Genomic DNA, 20571 nt, shown 5'->3' on the forward strand with positions numbered 1-20571 from the left:
GATGATACCAATATTGACCTCTGGAGGAAACCTGGAGGAAACCTGGCACCATCATTACGGTCCTCGTTCTTATCTTTGCACTTTACTTCTAAAATTGAACAGAACATAGGCTGTACTAAAGGCTAGTCCACACTGAAGATAGTGCATTTTTTGGAGAGGGCCTACTAAATTTTTTTCCCGGAAGAAGCCTTTGACTCTCCTCCTGAACTTCCACCTTAAGCCTACACAGAACAGCCATTGGTTAGGCAGCACACAAACACGTTTTTGATCAGCAAGAGCAGAGCATGCCAGGCTCAGACTTGGAATATCCATTGCGGTGTGTAATGATGCCTAGTTTTATTTTCACCATCCCAGCAGCTATCTTAGAAATATAACTTTTCTCTCTGCTTATCCGAGCATACACTTTGTAGTCTATAGCCTATAGGCTATGGATCATTTGATTGAGACCACTCTACAAAGCCTATAGGCACACTTGATATTGCACGCCCAGCAGAGATTCAGAGACGAGGTGCGGCATCGGGCACACATCAATATATAGCCTAATAAACATCTAAGTCTAAAACACTGACAAATGTAGAAATGTCACAAATTACATGACCCTCCCCTGGAATAGATTAAAAAAATAGTAAAACCTCCAATTGACAGAAACTGAAAAAGCATGACCTCCCCCATTTTCCTCCAGGTAACACTTCAGTAAATATAGATTTATCCCTTACAATAGTGCAGGTGGAGATCGAATTTCAACATTAAAACAATGTTGCAAATGTCGGAGAGACAGACAGCAACACCTATTCAAAATTCCACTGTTGAAAAGCAATTACGAGTCTTAAAGAAATAGTCTTAAGAGACAATGTCTAGATGCTTTTTTCGTGGAAATGAAGTGTATAACTTTTCTAGCTGGGCTGATAAAACAGTGGATTGAGCAGTGAGATGGAACAGAGTAAATAGGCATTTCAATTCATAGATTTAGCAGGTGGTAATTTGTGGAATAGACCACCGTTCTATAATCCCTGACACGATTTGGAGATGTATTTTTCATAAACGACCGTATCATATTCTTTGAAACTACAGCATTTAGCAAAATAGTTTATCAATATGGTTTTAGTACTTTAGGACATTCACACATCAGCTTTGTTCATTTGATTCATTCGTTGACGGTAACTTGTCACACTTCCGTGTGTGATCTTTGTGATACATTTCATTGGCCGACGACTTGTGACAACATCCATGTTCCGAGACGGCTAACCAATCGACAGTTTCTAAAATCTCACGTGTGTGGCTTCGGCACATAATGTTAGCTGTTTGATTGGCTATTGTTATCACAAGGGTCCGCCTACTTTTAACCCCTTATTCCCGAGCCACAAATGGAGGTGCCGAAGTCTGAATGATTTTCTATGTATCCACTTGATTGGAGTAAGAATAAGGTAGCTGAGTGGAACCTGTAGGAATATCTATCTCATATTGCTGTCAGATCTTTCGTCCCATTGGAAATCGAGGTTTGAGGAACTTGGCTTCTCTATTCAGCTTTAGCTAGCGTCTTCATCTCTACCTTCACAGTAAGTTGGCTAACGTTACACAGAGAAATGATAGAAAATTAAATTACTCAAGACAGCTTTCACTGTCGGAATGATGATGAGTTTAGCGGTTAAAATGGATGTGCCAGTAAAGCCGAGTGGACACTCAGAGGTAATGCGGTCCGGTATGGCGTCCCGGCAACAAAAAATAAAATGTTAGAGTACGCGATTCCGGTAAAGCGTGAGCCTATCACAATTTAATACAACAAAAATATATAGGCTATTATACCATTATTTAAACAACTGCATGTTAGCCGCATGAAAAATGTGCGAGTTGACTGGAAACCGGGTGGTATAAACCCCACATTGCGTTGTGGTTTGAGGAGACCGCTTACATTTTGTCAAGGCGGGTAATGTTACAATACACGTAGGTGTTTTGTATCATGTTTTTTTCCCCATTTATCCAATTGCGGGTGCATAGTGCACTGTTGGGGTTTGGATGTTGAAATTATTTTGTGAGTGGACTAACGTGCGCGGGTAGTCTACAGGAGCTGCTTTATTTAGTGATTGTTTGACCAGCAGATGACTGGTTGTGTTTATGCCACATTAAAAGGCATAGGCGGTGTGTCCATTAAGTCAATTAAATTGCCAAAAATAGTCTTTATTTATGTATAATCATTCAATCGGCTACTACACCAGAAAGTAAATACCAAAATAGATCATTGAGTTGGGACTGTCAGTGAAAAGCAGAGAGACCCAGCCTAGCATATTGCAATATTTAAAAAATACTGTAGCGACCCACACAGACAGCTGTGTGTTATGTGTTAGGCTAGCAGGTGGTTGTGTTGTACACTGCTCAAAAAAATAAAGGGAACACTAAAATAACACATCCTAGATCTGAATGAATGAAATCTTCTTATTAAATACTTTTTTCTTTACATAGTTGAATGTGCTGACAACAAAATCACACAAATTCTCAATGGAAATCAAATTGATCAACCCATGGAGGTCTGGATTTGGAGTCATACTCAAAATTAAAGGAAAACCACAATACAGGCTGATCCAACTTTCATGTAATGTCCTTAAAACAAGTCAAAATGAGGCTCAGTTGTGTGTGTGGCCTCCACGTGCCTGGATGACCTCCCTACAACGCCTGGGCATGCTCCTGATGAGGTGGCGGATGGTCTCCTGAGGGATCTCCTCCCAGACCTGGACTAAATTATCTGCCAACTCCTGGACAGTCTGTGGTGCAACGTGGTCCATAGCATCAATGCCTTCCTCTTGCAGGAACTGCTGACACACTCCAGCCACATGAGGTCTAACATTGTCTTGCATTAGGAGGAACCCAGGGCCAAGCGCACCAGCATATGGTCTCACAAGGGGTCTGAGGATCTCATCTCTGTACCTAATGGCAGTCAGGCTACCTCTGGCGAGCACATGGAGGGCTGTGCAGCCCCCCAAAGAAATGCCACCCCACACCATGACTGACCCACCTCCAAACCAGTCATGCTGGAGGATGTTGCAGGCAGCAGAACGTTCTCCACGGCGTCTCCAGACTCTGTCACGTCTGTCACATGTGCTCAGTGTGAACCTGCTTTCATCTGTGAAGAGCACAGGGCGCCAGTGGCGAATTTGCCAATCTTGGTGTTCTCTGGCAAATGCCAAACGTCCTGCACGGTGTTGGGCTGTAAGCACAACCCCCACCTGTGGACGTCGGGCCCTCATACCACCCTCATGGAGTCTGTTTCTGACCGTTTGAGCAGACACATGCACATTTGTGGCCTGCTGAAGGTCATTTTTCAGGGCTCTGGCAGTGCTCCTCCTTGCACAAAGGCGGAGGTAGCGGTCCTGCTGCTGGGTTGTTGCCCTCCTACGGCCTCCTCCACGTCTCCTGATGTACTGGCCTCCTGGTAGCGCCTCCATGCTCTGGACACTACGCTGACAGACACAGCAAACCTTCTTGCCACAGCTCGCATTGATGTGCCATCCTGGATGAGCTGCACTACCTGAGCCACTTGTGTGGGTTGTAGACTCCGTCTCATGCTACCACTAGAGTGAAAGCACCGCCAGCATTCAAAAGTGACCAAAACATCAGCCAGAAAGCATAGGAACTGAGAAGTGGTCTGTGGTCACCACCTGCAGAACCACTCCTTTAATGGGGGTGTCTTGCTAATTGCCTATAATTTCCACCTGTTGTCTATTCCATTTGCACAACATCATGTGAAATGTATTGTCAATCAGTGTTGCTTCCTAAGTGGACAGTTTGATTTCACAGAAGTGTGATTGACTTGGAGTTACATTGTGTTGTTTAAGTGTTCCCTTTTATTTTTTTGAGCAGTGTACTTATCAGTACCCTGTGTCCGCGGGGTCCGACATGCCAATAAACCTGCTATCTGCAATCACGGGAATGCCTGGAATGTTCTGATGCCGGGCATCCTGGCAGTTGGCTGAGTGGAGTGGAGGGGGGTTGGGCAGGGGGATGGTGCATTGGAAGTTAAGACCAGGTTTAGCCTTTGTTCTCTCTCTTACGTCTGGGCTTCACAAGAGAAGGTCACGGTTGGCTTGTAGGGTATCTTTCGTTTATTTGACGTGGTGCTATGGCCAAACAGTAGCCTGTGTATAGCTGGGTTACTAAACCGTCAATTCGTAAACTCAACCCTTTGTCTGGACAATTGTTCCTTTATGATCTAGTCAGGTCATTACATTGGTGTCAGAAGTGATTGGACCTCCCATCCACGACAGTGCGTGTGCTTGGCCGGTGAGCGCGTTCCTGTAAGACGTAGAGTCACAAGCTAGCGCGAGGACGTGCTCTTTGAAAGGGGGGAGTAGTGTAATGACCCTGGGTTTATATTCGCGGAAATCTACTCTGCTGCACGAGCATGCTTTAGCGCACCGGACCTCGGGGCCAGAAGGTCGAGGGTTCGAGACCTGCTCCCTGCTGTTTCTTTACAATACAATGGCGGAAAGCAAATTACTGTTGCTGTAAAGAGATGACGAAAAGACTCCAATCTGTCTTTATGTGATCAAATTTCTTAACTTAATTGAGCAAACTAGTAGCCTGTTGTATTGGCACCAGCGGAGAACATTGGCCATATCCCCAGTAGGTGTGCATGTTCAAGGTCTTTATCATTGGGTCGGTGCCATTTTTTGTTTTTGTTTTTGGACAATACATTCCTCCTCCAGGTTAGATGGAAGTCATTTTCTATTTGTCTCCCTTTCTCGTAGGCCTATTATATGGATCAGACAACGTCGTTTTTATTGATCTGTTTGGCAGTGTCAGTTGAGTAGGCTACCCTGTAATTTCTGTAGTAAAACAAAAAAAATCTACTTTCACTATAAGATTTTGGTAGAGTTTCTGTCCCAGACAAGTTTGAGATCGGAGACAAAATCCCAATGTCTGTTTACTCGGGGCACGCAACCGTCTCCGGCGCTTGTTTAATGTAAGCGGGACTGAGATGCAATCTGGGTGCTACCGATCTCGTCTTTAAGCAGTCCAGATATTTCCAAACTTTTGATTTTATCGGCACAATCTGCAATGCTCTTGTAGTGTGAGATGTGCAATGACAAGTTTAGCCCTTTCCCACTTGGACAAAAGGAACACCTATGTGAGAATGCTGTTATTTTTATTTTATTTAACCTTTATTTAACTAGCGAAGTCAGTTGAGAACAAATTCTTATTTACATTGACAGCCTACCCAGGCCAAACCCTGACCCGGGCGACGCTAGGCCAATTGTGCGCCGCCCTATGGAACTCTCAATCACGGCCGGTTGTGATACAGCCTGGAATCGAAACTGGGTATGTAGTGACGCCTCTAGCACGGAGATGCAGTGCCTTAGACCGCTGTGCAACTTGGGAGTTATTGACTATAGCTCAGCGTTCAACACCATAGTGCCCTCAAAGCCCATCACTGAGCTAAGGACCCTGGGACTAAACACCTCCTTCTGCAACTAGATCCTGGACTTCCTGATGTGCCGCCCCAGGTGGTGAGGGTAGGCAACAACACATCTGCCACGCTGATCTTCATCACTGGGGCTCCTTAGGGGTGTGTGCTCAGTACCCTCCTGTACTACCTGTTCACCCACGACTGCATAGCTAGGCACGACTCCAACACCATCATTAAGTTAGCTGATTACACAACAGTGATCAGACAACGATGAGACGGCCTATAGGGAGGAGGTCAGAGACCTGACAGTGTGGTGCCAGGACAACAACCTCTCCCTCAACGTGATCAAGACAAAGGAGCTGATCGTGGACTACAGCCCCGTCCGAACAGGCCCCCATTAACATCGACGGAGCTGAAGTGGAGCGGGTCGAGAGTTTCAAGTTCATTGGTGTCCACATCACCAACAAACTATCATGGTCCAAACACACCAAGACAGTCGTGAGGGGGGTCACGACAACACCTTTTCCCCCTCAGGAGACTGAAAAGATTTGGCATGGGTCCTCATATCCACAAACAATTATACAATTGCACTATCGAGAGCGTCCTGAACGTTTGCATCACCGCCTGGTATGGCAACTGCTCGGCATCAGACTGCTCGTCATAAGGTGCTACAGAGGGTAGTCCGCCCAGTAGATTATGGTGGCCAAGCTTCCTGACATCCAGGACCTACACTATTGTTCAAAAGTTTGGGGTCACTTAGAAATGTCCTTGTTCTTGAAAGAAAATCAAAAAAAAATTGTCCATTTGAAATAACATCAAATTGATCAGAAATACAGTGTACAATATTGTTCATGTTGTAAATGACTATTGTAGCTGGAAACGGCTGATTTTAAAATATATATTTTTATGGAATCTACCCAGTCGTATAGAGGCCCATTATCCGCAACCACCACTCCTGTGTTCCAATGGCACATTGTGTTTGCTAATCCAAGTTTATAATTTTAAAAGGCTAATTAATCATTAGAAAACCCTTTTGAAAATGTTAGCACAGCTGAAAACTGTTGTGCTGATTTTAAAGAAGCAATAAAACTGGGTTTCTTTAGACTAGTTGTGTATCTGGAGCATCAGCATTTGTGGGTTTGATTACAGGCTCAAAATGGCCAGAAACAAATAACTTTCTTCTGAAACTCGTCAGTCTATTTTTGTTCTGAGAAATTAAGGCTATTCCATGCGATTAAATTTCCAAGAAACTGACGATCTCGTACAACGCTGTGTACTACTCCCTTCACAGATTAGCGCAATCTGGCTCTAACCAGAATAGAAATTGGAGTGCGAGGCCCCGTTGCACAACTGAGCAAGAGGACAAGTACATTCGTGTCTAGTTTGAGAAACAGATGCCTCACAAGTCCTCAACTGGCAGCTTCATGAAATAGTACCCGCAAAACACCAGTCTCAACGTCAACCGTGAAGAGGTGACTCCGGGATGCTGGCCTTCTAATTAGAGTTGCAAAGAAAAAGCCATATCTCTGTCCAGTGTCTGTTCTTTTGCCCATATTAATATTTTATTTTTATTGGCCAGTCTGAGATATGGGTTTTTCTTTGCAGCATCCCGAAGTCGCTTCTTCACTGTTGAAACTGGTGTGTGAACAATATGTTGGAAAATCTCTCCAGTTACGTTTTCACCAATCCAGTGTTTTAAATGTAATGTAAGGCAGTGAATGAGTGCACACTTCAGTAGAAGGATCGAGAATTGGAACACAGCCCTAGCCTCTATGAAGGGGCAGCTGGTAACATGTCTCACTGATTGGCAGATGGCGAAAAGCCCCGTCCGAGCCGCTGGCGTCCCCCACCCCTATTGGCCGCGGAACCTGTCCATCCCAGGCTACGTGGCGAACGATAGGTCAATGCATGAGATCCTGTCCTTCCTCTTCTCTGTGTCGGGTCTCTTCCTGCTGTCCACCTGGGTCCTGACGGGCAGGAAGTGGGCCAGGGATGGCCGTGGTCAGGAGTTCGGGGTGGCCAGGCGGCTGGCTATCTGCTGGTTTGCTGTCTGTGGGTTCATCCACGGGGTCGTTGAGGGATGGTTCTCTCTGTACTATGACGTCATCCCCTCAGACCAGAGCTTCCTGTCTCAGCTGTGTAAGTAGAACCTAGTGCTGGAACCCTATGGTAGAACTTCCATTCACTACTAGGACCTTGGACTCTCTAGTAGAACCTAGTAGTACTAGAACCCTCCAGTAGAACCTCAATTCTCTTCTAGAACCCTCCTACTGCAAGAAAACGGAAATGAGAACCCACAACAAGCAGAATGTAACTAACAGAACGTTGTCTTCTCTCATTGTCCTCAGGGAAGGAGTACTCCAGAGGAGACAGCCGATATGTCATGTAAGTGTTTTAAATTGTTTTATTTGATTTATTTACTGTCGTTTTCTTTTTTTATACTGTACAAAAATATAAATAAAACATGTCAAGTGTTGATCTGTTTTAGCTGAGATAAAAAATCCTAGAAATCATCCATACGCGCAATGTATTGCTCTCAAATTTTGTGCACACATTTGTGGTGTGGCATATCAATAAGCTGATTAAACAACATGATCATTACACAAGTGCACCTTGTGTGGGGGACAATGAAAGGCAACTCTAAATTGTGCAGTTTTGTCACGCAACACAATGCCACAAGTTGAGGGAGCGTGCAATTGTCATGCTGACTGCAGGAATGTCCACCAGAGCATTTCATGTTCATCTCTCTACCGTAAGCTAATGTTTATTTTAGAGAATTTGTCAGTATGTCCAACTGGCCTCGCAACCGCAGACCATGTATAACCATGCTAGCCCAGGATCTCCACATCCAGCTTCTTCACCTGTGGGATGGTCTGAGACGAGCCACCCGGGCAGCTGATACAACTGTGGGTTTGCACAACTGAAGCATTTCTGCACAAACTGTCAGAAACAGTCTCCGGGAAGCTCAACTGCATGCTCGTCGTCTTGACCTGACTGCAGTTCAGGGTCGTTACAGACTTCATTGGGCAAATGCTCACCTTCGATGGCCGCTGGCACACTGGAGAAGTGTACTCTAGATGGATTAATCCCGGTTTCAACTCTACCGGGCGGATGGCAGACAGAGTGTATGGTGTCGTGTGGGCGAGCGGTTTGCTGATGTCAACGTTGTGAACAAAGTTCCCCATGGTGGAGTTATGGTCTGGGCAGGCATAAGTTACGGACAACGAACGCAATTGCATTTTATAAATGGCAATTTGAATGCACAGATACCGTGACGAAATCCTGAAGCCCATTGTCATACCATTCATCTGTCGCCATCACCTCATGTTTCAGCATGATAATGGCCATTGAGCATGTTCGGGATGCTCTGGATCGAAGTGTACAACCGTGTGCTCCAGTTCCCACCAATACCCAGCACAGCCTTTTGAAGAGTGGGACATTCCAGAATCAACAGCCTGATCAACTCTATGCAAAGGAGATGTTGCACTGCGTGAGGCAAATGGTGGCCACACCAGATACTGAGATTCTCAGATTCAGACTGTTTTAATAATCACTTCTACAGGGTTGCAGGCGTGATTGCAGGGTACAGTGAAAATCTTAGGCTCCGAGCTCTAACATACAGGAAATAAAAGTGTGAAAATGGTTATATAAAAACTATAATAGAGAGAGCACTGTAGCAGGTGGAATGACCATGGGGGATCGGCGTGACCATTGAGTGGGGGAATGACTGCCGGAGAGGATGTCTGCCATTTAATGGGCTCTTAACCAACTGTGCTATTTGTTTTTATTTTTTTTTCGCTTTTTTACAACTTATTTTCTACAATGTTGCTGCTACCGTCTCTTATGTACAAAAAGAGCTTCTTGACCGATTCTGATTTTTTTTCAACGCAGATACTGATTTATTGGACAACTTTTTATTTTAAAAAAACAATGACACAACAATACTGAATGAACACTTTTATTTTTTTTATTTTTTTAACTTAATATAATACATCAATAAAATCTATTTAGTCTCAAATAAATAATGGAACATGTTTAAATAATGCAAAAACAAAGTGTTGGAAAAGAAAGTAAAAGTGCAATATGTGCCATGTAAGAAAGCTAACGTTTAAGTTCCTTGCTCAGAACATGAGAACATATTAAAGCTGGTGGTTCCTTTTAACATGAGTCTTCAATATTCCCAGGTAAGAAGTTTTAGGTTGTGGTTATTATAGGACTATTTCTCTCTTTTCCATTTGTATTTCATATACCTTTTGACTATTGGATGTTCTTATAGGCACTATAGTATTGCCAGCCTAAACTCGGGAGTTGCGCTGTTTATGACATAAAGCCTCTCAATGCTTGAAGCACAGCGAAGAGCTGCTGGCAAATGCAGGAAAGTGCTGTTTGAATGAATGCTTACGAGCCTGCTGCTGCCTACCACCGCTCAGGCAGACTGCTCTCTCAAATATCAAATCATAGACTTAATTATAATATAATAACACACAGAAATACGAGCCGTAGGACATTAATATGTTCAAATCCGGAAACAAAACGTTTATTCTTTCAGTGAAATACGGAACGGTACCGGGTGGCATCCCTACATCTTAATATTGCTGTTACATTGTGCAATCTTCAATGTTATGTCATAATTATGTACAATTCTGGCAAGTTAATTAAGGTCTTTGTTAGGGAGAAATGGGCTTCACACAGTTCGCAACGAGCCAGGCGGCCCAAACTGCTGCATATACCCTGACTCTGCTTGCACAGAACGCAAGAGAAGTGACACAATTTCCTGAGTTAATATTGCCGGCTAACAATTTCTTTTAACTAAATATGCAGGTTAAAATATATACTTGTGTGTTGATTTTAAGAATGGCATTGATGTTTATGGATGTCAGGTCCTCACCAGACATCACAGGTGTCGCGGTTTCGTCTCACCAGGAGTGATGGTCGGATTCGCGTTTATCGTCGATGGAATGAGCTTTACACCGAGGCCTGTACTCTGGAGCGGGATCGATTTGGAGGTGGAGGGTCTGTCATCGTATGGGGTGGTGTGTCACAGCATCATCGGCCTGAGCTTGTTGTCATTGCAGGCAATCTCAACGCTGCGCGTTACAGGGAAGACCTCCTCCCTCATGTGGTACCCTTCCTGCAGGCTCATCCTGACATGACCCTCCAGCATGACATTGCCACCAGCCATACTGCTCGTTCTGTGCATGATTTCCTGCAAGACAGAAATGTCAGTGTTCTGCCATGGCCAGCGAAGAGCCCGGATCCCAATCCCATTGAGCACATCTAGGACCTGTTGGATCGGAGGATGCGGGCTAGGGCCACCCCCCCCCCCCCCCCCCAGAAATGTCTGGGAACTTGCAGGTGCCTTGGTGGAAGTGTGGGGTAACATCTCACAGCAAGAACTGGCAAATCTGGTGCAGTCCATGAGGAGGAGATGCTGCATTAAGTACTGCAGTGCTGGTGGCCACACCAGATACTGACTTTTGTGAACATTGGGGGGTCTGTAATGGTCTTTAAATCAAACTTTATTTGTCACATGCCCTGAATACATGTAGTCTGTTAAATGCTTACTCACACACCCTTAACCAACAGTGCAGTTCAAGAAGAGTTAAGAAAATATTTACCAAATAAAGTAAAATAAAATAAAAAGTAAGACCATAAAATGACAATAACGAGGCTTTATACAGGGGATTCCGGTACAGAGTCAGTGTGTGGGGGTACATACAGGGGGTACCGGTACAGAGTCAGTGTGTGGGGGTACATACAGTGGGTACCGGTACAGAGTCAGTGTGTGGGGGTATATACAGGGGATTCCGGTACAGAGTCAGTGTGTGGGGGTACATACAGGGGGTACCGGTACAGAGTCAGTGTGGAGGCTATATACAGGGGATTCCGGTACAGAGTCAGTGTGTGGGGGTACATACAGGGGATTCTGGTACAGAGTCAGTGTGTGGGGGTACATACAGGGGGTACCGGTACAGAGTCAGTGTGGAGGCTATATACAGGGGATTCCGGTACAGAGTCAGTGTGTGGGGGTATATACAGGGGGTACCGGTACAGAGTCAGTGTGTGGGGGTATATACAGGGGATTCCGGTACAGAGTCAGTGTGTGGGGGTATATACAGGGGTACCGGTACAGAGTCAGTGTGTGGGGGTACATACAGGGGGTACCGGTACAGAGTCAGTGTGTGGGGGTACATACAGGGGGTACCGGTACAGAGTCAGTGTGTGGGGGTACATACAGGGGGTACCGGTACAGAGTCAGTGTGTGGGGGTACATACAGGGGGTACCGGTACATAGTCAGTGTGTGGGGGTACATACAGGGGGTACCGGTACAGAGTCAGTGTGTGGGGGTACATACAGGGGGTACCAGTACAGAGTCAGTGTGTGTGGGGGTATATACAGGGGATTCCGGTACAGAGTCAGTGTGTGGGGGTACATACAGGGGGTACCAGTACAGAGTCAGTGTGTGGGGGTATATACAGGGGATTCCGGTACAGAGTCAGTGTGTGGGGGTACATACAGGGGATTCCGGTACAGAGTCAGTGTGTGGGGGTACATACAGGGGATTCCGGTACAGAGTCAGTGTGTGGGGGTATATACAGGGGGTACCGGTACAGAGTCAGTGTGTGGGGGTATATACAGGGGATTCCGGTACAGAGTCAGTGTGTGGGGGTACATACAGGGGGTACCGGTACAGAGTCAGTGTGTGGGGGTATATACAGGGGGTACCGGTACAGAGTCAGTGTGTGGGGGTATATACAGGGGATTCCGGTACAGAGTCAGTGTGTGGGGGTACAGGTTAGTGGTAATTTGTACATGTATTTAGGGGTGAAGTGACTGTATAGATAAACAGCGAGTAGCAGCAGTGTAAAAACAAATGGAGGTGATCAGACCTACTGTCATGTCGTCAGCTAACTTGATGGAGTTGGAACTGTGTGAGGCCACACAGTCATGGGTATACAGGGAGTACAGGAGGGGACAGAGGACGCACCCTTGTGGGGCTCCAGTGTTGTGGAGGGGGTAATGTTGCCTACGTTCACCACCTGGGGGCGGCCCGTCAGGAAGTCCAGAACCCAGTTGCATAGGAAGGAGTTCAGACCCAGGGCTGTGAGCTTTGTAATGAGCCTATAGGACACTATGGTATTGAAGGCTGAGCTATAGTCGATGAACAACATCCTCACACATGCATTTTTTTTTTGTCCAGGTGGGTAAGGGCATTGTTCAGTGCGTTGTCAGGTGATCTGTCGGTGTGGTAGGTGATTGGAGAGGGTGGAATGTGTCGAGGAGGTGACTGGAGAGAGTGGAGTGTGTCGAGGAGTGGAGTGTGTCGAGGAGGTGACTGGAGAGAGTGGAGTGTGTCGAGGAGGTGACTGGAGAGAGTGGAGTGTGTCGAGGAGGTGACTGGAGAGAGTGGAGTGTGTCGAGGTGACTGGAGAGAGTGGAGTGTGTCGAGGAGGTGACTGGAGAGAGTGGAATGTGTCGAGGAGATGATTGGAGAGAGTGGAGTGTGTCGAGGAGGTGACTGGAGAGAGTGGAGTGTGTCGAGGAGATGAGTGGAGTGTGTCGAGGAGATGAGTGGAGTGTGTCGAGGAGGTGACTGGAGAGAGTGGAGTGTGTCGAGGAGGTGAGTGGAGTGTGTCGAGGAGGTGAGTGGAGTGTGTCGAGGAGGTGAGTGGAGTGTGTCGAGGAGGTGAGTGGAGTGTGTCGAGGAGGTGAGTGGAGTGTGTCGAGGAGGTGAGTGGAGTGTGTCGAGGAGGTGAGTGGAGTGTGTCGAGGAGGTGAGTGGAGTGTGTCGAGGAGGTGAGTGGAGTGTGTCGAGGAGGTGAGTGGAGTGTGTCGAGGAGGTGAGTGGAGTGTGTCGAGGAGGTGACTGGAGAGAGTGGAGTGTGTCGAGGAGGTGACTGGAGGAGAGTGGAGTGTGTCGAGGAGGTGACTTGAGAGAGTGGAGTGTGTCGAGGAGGTGAGTGGAGTGTGTCGAGGAGGTGAGTGGAGTGTGTCGAGGAGGTGAGTGGAGTGTGTCGAGGAGGTGAGTGGAGTGTGTCGAGGAGGTGACTGGAGAGAGTGGAGTGTGTCGAGGAGGTGATTGGAGAGAGTGGAGTGTGTCGAGGAGGTGAGTGGAGTGTGTCGAGGAGGTGAGTGGAGAGAGTGGAGTGTGTCGAGGAGGTGACTGGAGAGGGTGGAGTGTGTCGAGGAGGTGACTGGAGAGGGTGGAGTGTGTCGAGGAGGTGACTGGAGAGAGTGGAGTGTGTCGAGGAGGTGAGTGGAGTGTGTCGAGGAGGTGACTGGAGGAGAGTGGAGTGTGTCGAGGAGGTGACTGGAGAGAGTGGAGTGTGTCGAGGAGGTGACTGGAGAGAGTGGAGTGTGTCGAGGAGGTGACTGGAGAGAGTGGAGTGTGTCGAGGAGGTGACTGGAGAGAGTGGAGTGTGTCGAGGAGGTGACTGGAGAGAGTGGAGTGTGTCGAGGAGGTGACTGGAGAGAGTGGAGTGTGTCGAGGAGGTGAGTGGAGTGTGTCGAGGAGGTGAGTGGAGTGTGTCGAGGAGGTGACTGGAGAGAGTGGAGTGTGTCGAGGAGGTGATTGGAGAGAGTGGAGTGTGTCGAGGAGGTGAGTGGAGTGTGTCGAGGAGGTGACTGGAGAGAGTGGAGTGTGTCGAGGAGGTGAGTGGAGAGAGTGAAGTGTGTCGAGGAGGTGACTGGAGAGGGTGGAGTGTGTCGAGGAGGTGAGTGGAGAGAGTGAAGTGTGTCGAGGAGGTGACTGGAGAGGGTGGAGTGTGTCGAGGAGGTGACTGGAGAGAGTGGAGTGTGTCGAGGAGGTGAGTGGAGTGTGTCGAGGAGGTGACTGGAGGAGAGTGGAGTGTGTCGAGGAGATGACTGGAGAGAGTGGAGTGTGTCGAGGTGGTGACTGGAGAGAGTGGAGTGTGTCGAGGAGGTGACTGGAGAGAGTGGAGTGTGTCGAGGAGGTGACTGGAGAGAGTGGAGTGTGTCGAGGAGGTGACTGGAGAGAGTGGAGTGTGTCGAGGAGGTGACTGGAGAGAGTGGAGTGTGTCGAGGAGGTGACTGGAGAGAGTGGAGTGTGTCGAGGAGGTGACTGGAGAGAGTGGAGTGTGTCGAGGAGGTGACTGGAGAGAGTGGAGTGTGTCGAGGAGGTGACTGGAGAGAGTGGAGTGTGTCGAGGAGGTGACTGGAGAGAGTGGAGTGTGTCGAGGAGGTGACTGGAGAGAGTGGAGTGTGTCGAGGAGGTGACTGGAGAGAGTGGAGTGTGTCGAGGAGGTGAGTGGAGTGTGTCGAGGAGGTGAGTGGAGTGTGTCGAGGAGGTGACTGGAGAGAGTGGAGTGTGTCGAGGAGGTGATTGGAGAGAGTGGAGTGTGTCGAGGAGGTGAGTGGAGTGTGTCGAGGAGGTGAGTGGAGAGAGTGGAGTGTGTCGAGGAGGTGACTGGAGAGGGTGGAGTGTGTCGAGGAGGTGACTGGAGAGAGTGGAGTGTGTCGGAGGTGAGTGGAGTGTGTCGAGGAGGTGACTGGAGAGAGTGGAGTGTGTCGAGGAGGTGACTGGAGAGAGTGGAGTGTGTCGAGGAGGTGACTGGAGAGAGTGGAGTGTGTCGAGGAGGTGACTGGAGAGAGTGGAGTGTGTCGAGGAGGTGACTGGAGAGAGTGGAGTGTGTCGAGGAGGTGAGTGGAGTGTGTCGAGGAGGTGAGTGGAGTGTGTCGAGGAGGTGAGTGGAGTGTGTCGAGGAGGTGACTGGAGAGAGTGGAGTGTGTCGAGGAGGTGACTGGAGAGAGTGGAGTGTGTCGAGGAGGTGACTGGAGAGAGTGGAGTGTGTCGAGGAGGTGACTGGAGAGAGTGGAGTGTGTCGAGGAGGTGACTGGAGAGAGTGGAGTGTGTCGAGGAGGTGACTGGAGAGAGTGGAGTGTGTCGAGGAGGTGACTGGAGTGTGTCGAGGAGGTGAGTGGAGTGTGTCGAGGAGGTGACTGGAGTGTGTCGAGGAGGTGACTGGAGAGAGTGGAGTGTGTCGAGGAGGTGAGTGGAGAGAGTGGAGTGTGTCGAGGAGGTGAGTGGAGTGTGTCGAGGAGGTGACTGGAGTGGGTGGAGTGTGTCGAGGAGGTGACTGGAGAGAGTGGAGTGTGTCGAGGAGGTGAGTGGAGTGTGTCGAGGAGGTGACTGGAGGAGAGTGGAGTGTGTCGAGGAGGTGACTGGAGAGAGTGGAGTGTGTCGAGGAGGTGACTGGAGAGAGTGGAGTGTGTCGAGGAGGTGACTGGAGAGAGTGGAGTGTGTCGAGGAGGTGACTGGAGAGAGTGGAGTGTGTCGAGGAGGTGACTGGAGAGAGTGGAGTGTGTCGAGGAGGTGACTGGAGAGAGTGGAGTGTGTCGAGGAGGTGACTGGAGAGAGTGGAGTGTGTCGAGGAGGTGACTGGAGAGAGTGGAGTGTGTCGAGGAGGTGACTGGAGAGAGTGGAGTGTGTCGAGGAGGTGACTGGAGAGAGTGGAGTGTGTCGAGGAGGTGACTGGAGAGAGTGGAGTGTGTCGAGGAGGTGACTGGAGAGAGTGGAGTGTGTCGAGGAGGTGACTGGAGAGAGTGGAGTGTGTCGAGGAGGTGACTGGAGAGAGTGGAGTGTGTCGAGGAGGTGACTGGAGTGTGTCGAGGAGGTGAGTGGAGTGTGTCGAGGAGGTGACTGGAGAGAGTGGAGTGTGTCGAGGAGGTGATTGGAGAGAGTGGAGTGTGTCGAGGAGGTGAGTGGAGTGTGTCGAGGAGGTGACTGGAGAGAGTGGAGTGTGTCGAGGAGGTGAGTGGAGAGAGTGGAGTGTGTCGAGGAGGTGACTGGAGAGGGTGGAGTGTGTCGAGGAGGTGACTGGAGAGAGTGGAGTGTGTCGAGGAGGTGAGTGGAGTGTGTCGAGGAGGTGACTGGAGGAGAGTGGAGTGTGTCGAGGAGGTGACTGGAGAGAGTGGAGTGTGTCGAGGAGGTGACTGGAGAGAGTGGAGTGTGTCGAGGAGGTGACTGGAGAGAGTGGAGTGTGTCGAGGAGGTGACTGGAGAGAGTGGAGTGTGTCGAGGAGGTGACTGGAGAGAGTGGAGTGTGTCGAGGAGGTGAGTGGAGTGTGTCGAGGAGGTGAGTGGAGTGTGTCGAGGAGGTGACTGGAGAGAGTGGAGTGTGTCGAGGAGGTGATTGGAGAGAGTGGAGTGTGTCGAGGAGGTGAGTGGAGTGTGTCGAGGAGGTGACTGGAGAGAGTGGAGTGTGTCGAGGAGGTGAGTGGAGAGAGTGAAGTGTGTCGAGGAGGTGACTGGAGAGGGTGGAGTGTGTCGAGGAGGTGACTGGAGAGAGTGGAGTGTGTCGAGGAGGTGAGTGGAGTGTGTCGAGGAGGTGACTGGAGGAGAGTGGAGTGTGTCGAGGAGATGACTGGAGAGAGTGGAGTGTGTCGAGGAGGTGACTGGAGAGAGTGGAGTGTGTCGAGGAGGTGACTGGAGAGAGTGGAGTGTGTCGAGGAGGTGACTGGAGAGAGTGGAGTGTGTCGAGGAGGTGACTGGAGAGAGTGGAGTGTGTCGAGGAGGTGACTGGAGAGAGTGGAGTGTGTCGAGGAGGTGACTGGAGAGAGTGGAGTGTGTCGAGGAGGTGAGTGGAGTGTGTCGAGGAGGTGAGTGGAGTGTGTCGAGGAGGTGACTGGAGAGAGTGGAGTGTGTCGAGGAGGTGATTGGAGAGAGTGGAGTGTGTCGAGGAGGTGAGTGGAGTGTGTCGAGGAGGTGACTGGAGGAGAGTGGAGTGTGTCGAGGAGGTGACTGGAGAGAGTGGAGTGTGTCGAGGAGGTGACTGGAGAGAGTGGAGTGTGTCGAGGAGGTGACTGGAGAGAGTGGAGTGTGTCGAGGAGGTGACTGGAGAGAGTGGAGTGTGTCGAGGAGGTGACTGGAGAGAGTGGAGTGTGTCGAGGAGGTGACTGGAGAGAGTGGAGTGTGTCGAGGAGGTGACTGGAGAGAGTGGAGTGTGTCGAGGAGGTGACTGGAGAGAGTGGAGTGTGTCGAGGAGGTGACTGGAGAGAGTGGAGTGTGTCGAGGAGGTGACTGGAGAGAGTGGAGTGTGTCGAGGAGGTGACTGGAGAGAGTGGAGTGTGTCGAGGAGGTGACTGGAGAGAGTGGAGTGTGTCGAGGAGGTGAGTGGAGTGTGTCGAGGAGGTGAGTGGAGTGTGTCGAGGAGGTGACTGGAGAGAGTGGAGTGTGTCGAGGAGGTGACTGGAGAGAGTGGAGTGTGTCGAGGAGGTGACTGGAGAGAGTGGAGTGTGTCGAGGAGGTGACTGGAGAGAGTGGAGTGTGTCGAGGAGGTGATATGATCTTTGACCAGCCTTTCAAAGCACTACTGACACTTTTTTTTTTTTTTTTTTTTTTTTTTTTTTTTAAATCCACACCCCTACTTTTTTTTTTTTATTAAGCTACGGTGTCTGACCAACAGATGTATATCTGTATTCCCAAAATCCATGGATTAGGGCCTAATGAATTTCTTTCAATTGACTGATTTCCTCATATGGACTGTGACTCAGTAAAATCTTTGAAATTGTTACATTTTGTGTGTTTATATTTTTGTTTAGTAACTGTAGTCTGAGAACAATTCAATCAACTGCTGAGTGTTCTCTCTCTCCTCCTGTTCAATCACTCTCCTCCTCCCTCATCTCCTCCCTCTCTGTGTAGAGCTGATAACTTCACGGTGTGTATGGAGACAGTAACAGCCTGGTTCTGGGGTCCATTGAGTTTGTGGACGGTGTTTGCCTTCCTGGCCAACAAACCATGCCGCTTTGTCCTGCAACTCATGGTCTCTCTTGGTAGGTACACTGATACAGTACCGGGGGGGGGGGGGGGTGGAAACCCTATGAGCTGATTCTGATCTGTGTGTTTTTAAGGCTGACATTATATTATCTTATTCCAGGTCAGGTAACCCCTGTCCCCTGTCTCCAGGTCAGCTGTATGGGGTGGCACTATATTTCTACACAGTTCTGTGTGTCTTACCCCCTGTCCTCTGTCTCCAGGTCAGCTGTATGGGGTGGTGCTGTATTTCTACACAGTTCTGTGTGTCTTAACCCCTGTCCTCTGTCTCCAGGTCAGCTGTATGGGGTGGTGCTGTATTTCTACACAGTTCTGTGTGTCTTAACCCCTGTCCTCTGTCTCCAGGTCAGCTGTATGGGGCGGTGCTGTATTTCTACACTGAGCACCGTGATGGGTACAGCCACAGTCAGATGGGTCATCCTCTGTACTTTTGGTTCTATTTTGTCTTCATGAACATCCTGTGGATCATCATTCCTCTGGTCCTCATACTGGATGCATGGAGACACCTGCAGCAGGCCCAGACACACACTGACCTGGCCCAGAAGGAGAAGACCAACTGATGAGCAGGGGTGGGTGGGAGAGCAGCAGAGGGGTGGGGGGCTATTAAAAAAATAAATAAAAATCAAAGTAGCTAGACGGAGGAAGGTTGATACTTTTAACTCTGATTATTAATAATAGTAGTGTTTGTGAACTGACCAAACAAAATAATGTTGATATATATATATACGCTGTATCATGTATGTGTGGTTTGTATTGAATATTTTTCATAATTTGGTGGCATTATGCAATGTGAATTTTCCCTTTTTCTAAACTGATTAAACACATGACGACGTGGTGCTTGACTCTTATCTGTTGTGTACAATGCATTCAGAAAGTATTCAGACCCCTTCACTTTCTCAACATTTTGTTTATATTACACCCTTATTCTAAAATGGCTTGAATTAATTGTTTTCCTCATCAATCTACATACACTACCCCATAATGACAAAGCGAAAACAGGTTTTTAGAAATGTTTGGAAATGTATACATTTAAAAAAACTGAAATACCTTATTTACAAGTATTCAGACCCTTTGCTATGAGACTTGAAATTGAGCTCAGGTGCATCCTGTTTCCATTGATCATCCTTGATGTTTCTACAACTTGATTGGAGTCCACCTGTGGTAAATTCAATTATTTGGACATGATTTGGAAAGGCACCAGTCTATATAAGGTCTCACAGTTGACAGTGCATGGCAGAGTAAAAACCAAGCCATGAGGTTGAAGGAATTGTCCGTAGAGCTCAGTGACAGGATTGTGTCGAGGCACAGATCTGTGGAAGAGTGCCAAAAAATGTCTGCAGCATTGTGGGTCCCCAAGAACACGGTGGCCTCCATCATTCTTAAGTGGAAGAAGTTTGGAGCCACCCAGACTATTCCTAGAGCTGGTTGCCTGGCCAAACTGCGCAATCGGGGTGAAGGGCATTGGTCAGGGAGGTGACCAAGAACCTGATGATGACTGACAGCTCCAGAGTTCCTCTGTGGAGATGGGAAAATCTCCCAGAAAGACAACCATCTCTGCAGCACTCCACTAATCAGGCCTTTATGGTCTAGATAGGTTGTGTATATATTGATATGTAGGCTACGTGTGCCTTAAAAAATAATAATAATAATGTAGTTCTGTTCTTGTCTATTAATGTTCTGTATTATGTCATGTTTTAGTGTTTTGTGTGGATCCCAGGAAGAGTAGCTGCTGCTTTTGCAACAGTTAATGGGGATCCTAATAAACTACCAATACCTTTATGGTAGAGTGGCCAGGCGGAAACCACTCCTCAGTAAAAGGCACATGACAGCCCACTTGGAGTTTGCCAAAATGCACCTAAAGGACTCTTAAGTCCATGAGAAACAAGATTCAATGGTCTGAAGAAATACATTTTTAACTCTTTGGCCTTAATGCCAAGTGTCACATCTGTAGGAAACCTGGCACCATGATGGTGAAGCATGGTGGTGGCTGCATCATGCTGTGGGGATGTTTTTTAGCTGCAGGGACTGGAAGACTAGTCAGGATCAAGGGAAAGATGAATGGAGCAAAGTACATCCTTGATGAAAACCTGCTTCATATCGCTCAGGACCTCAGACTGGGGCGAAGGTTCACGTTCCAACAAGACAATGACCCTAAGCACACAGCCAAGACAACGCAGGAGTGGCTTCGGGACAAGTCTCTGAATGTCCTTGAGTGGCCCAGCCAGAGACCGGACTTGAACGCGAAAGAACATCTCTGGAGAGACCTGAAAATAGCTGTGCAGCAACGCCCCCCATCCAACCTGACAGAGCTTGAGAGGATCTATGCTGTAATTGCTGCCAAAGGTGCTTCAACAATACTGAGTAAAGGGTCTGAATAGTA

The 20571-nt window shown here is 48.3% G+C and overlaps 1 protein-coding gene across 2 annotated transcripts; it reads left to right on the top strand.

The window, feature by feature from the left end:
* Window positions 1-1320: 1320 nt before the first annotated feature.
* On the top strand, window positions 1321-19026 carry ebp (EBP cholestenol delta-isomerase). Of its 2 annotated transcripts, none has more exons than XM_021617037.3 (5): window positions 1321-1556; window positions 7210-7537; window positions 7747-7783; window positions 18060-18190; window positions 18537-19026. In XM_021617037.3, exons 2-5 carry the CDS (start codon window positions 7210-7212, stop codon window positions 18749-18751), a joined length of 711 nt encoding a protein of 236 aa, XP_021472712.2. In that variant the 5' UTR covers window positions 1321-1556; the 3' UTR covers window positions 18752-19026. The 2 variants fall into 2 exon arrangements, with proteins under 2 accessions (XP_021472712.2, XP_036845052.1); XM_036989157.2 differs by lacking the exon at window positions 18537-19026 and adding an exon at window positions 18324-18460 and having other exon boundaries at window positions 1337-1556.
* Window positions 19027-20571: the final 1545 nt, after the last annotated feature.

This window comes from Oncorhynchus mykiss, chromosome 9, assembly GCF_057628025.1.
Source record: "Oncorhynchus mykiss isolate SJ-2025 chromosome 9, ASM5762802v1, whole genome shotgun sequence".
Lineage (NCBI taxonomy): Eukaryota > Metazoa > Chordata > Actinopteri > Salmoniformes > Salmonidae > Oncorhynchus > Oncorhynchus mykiss.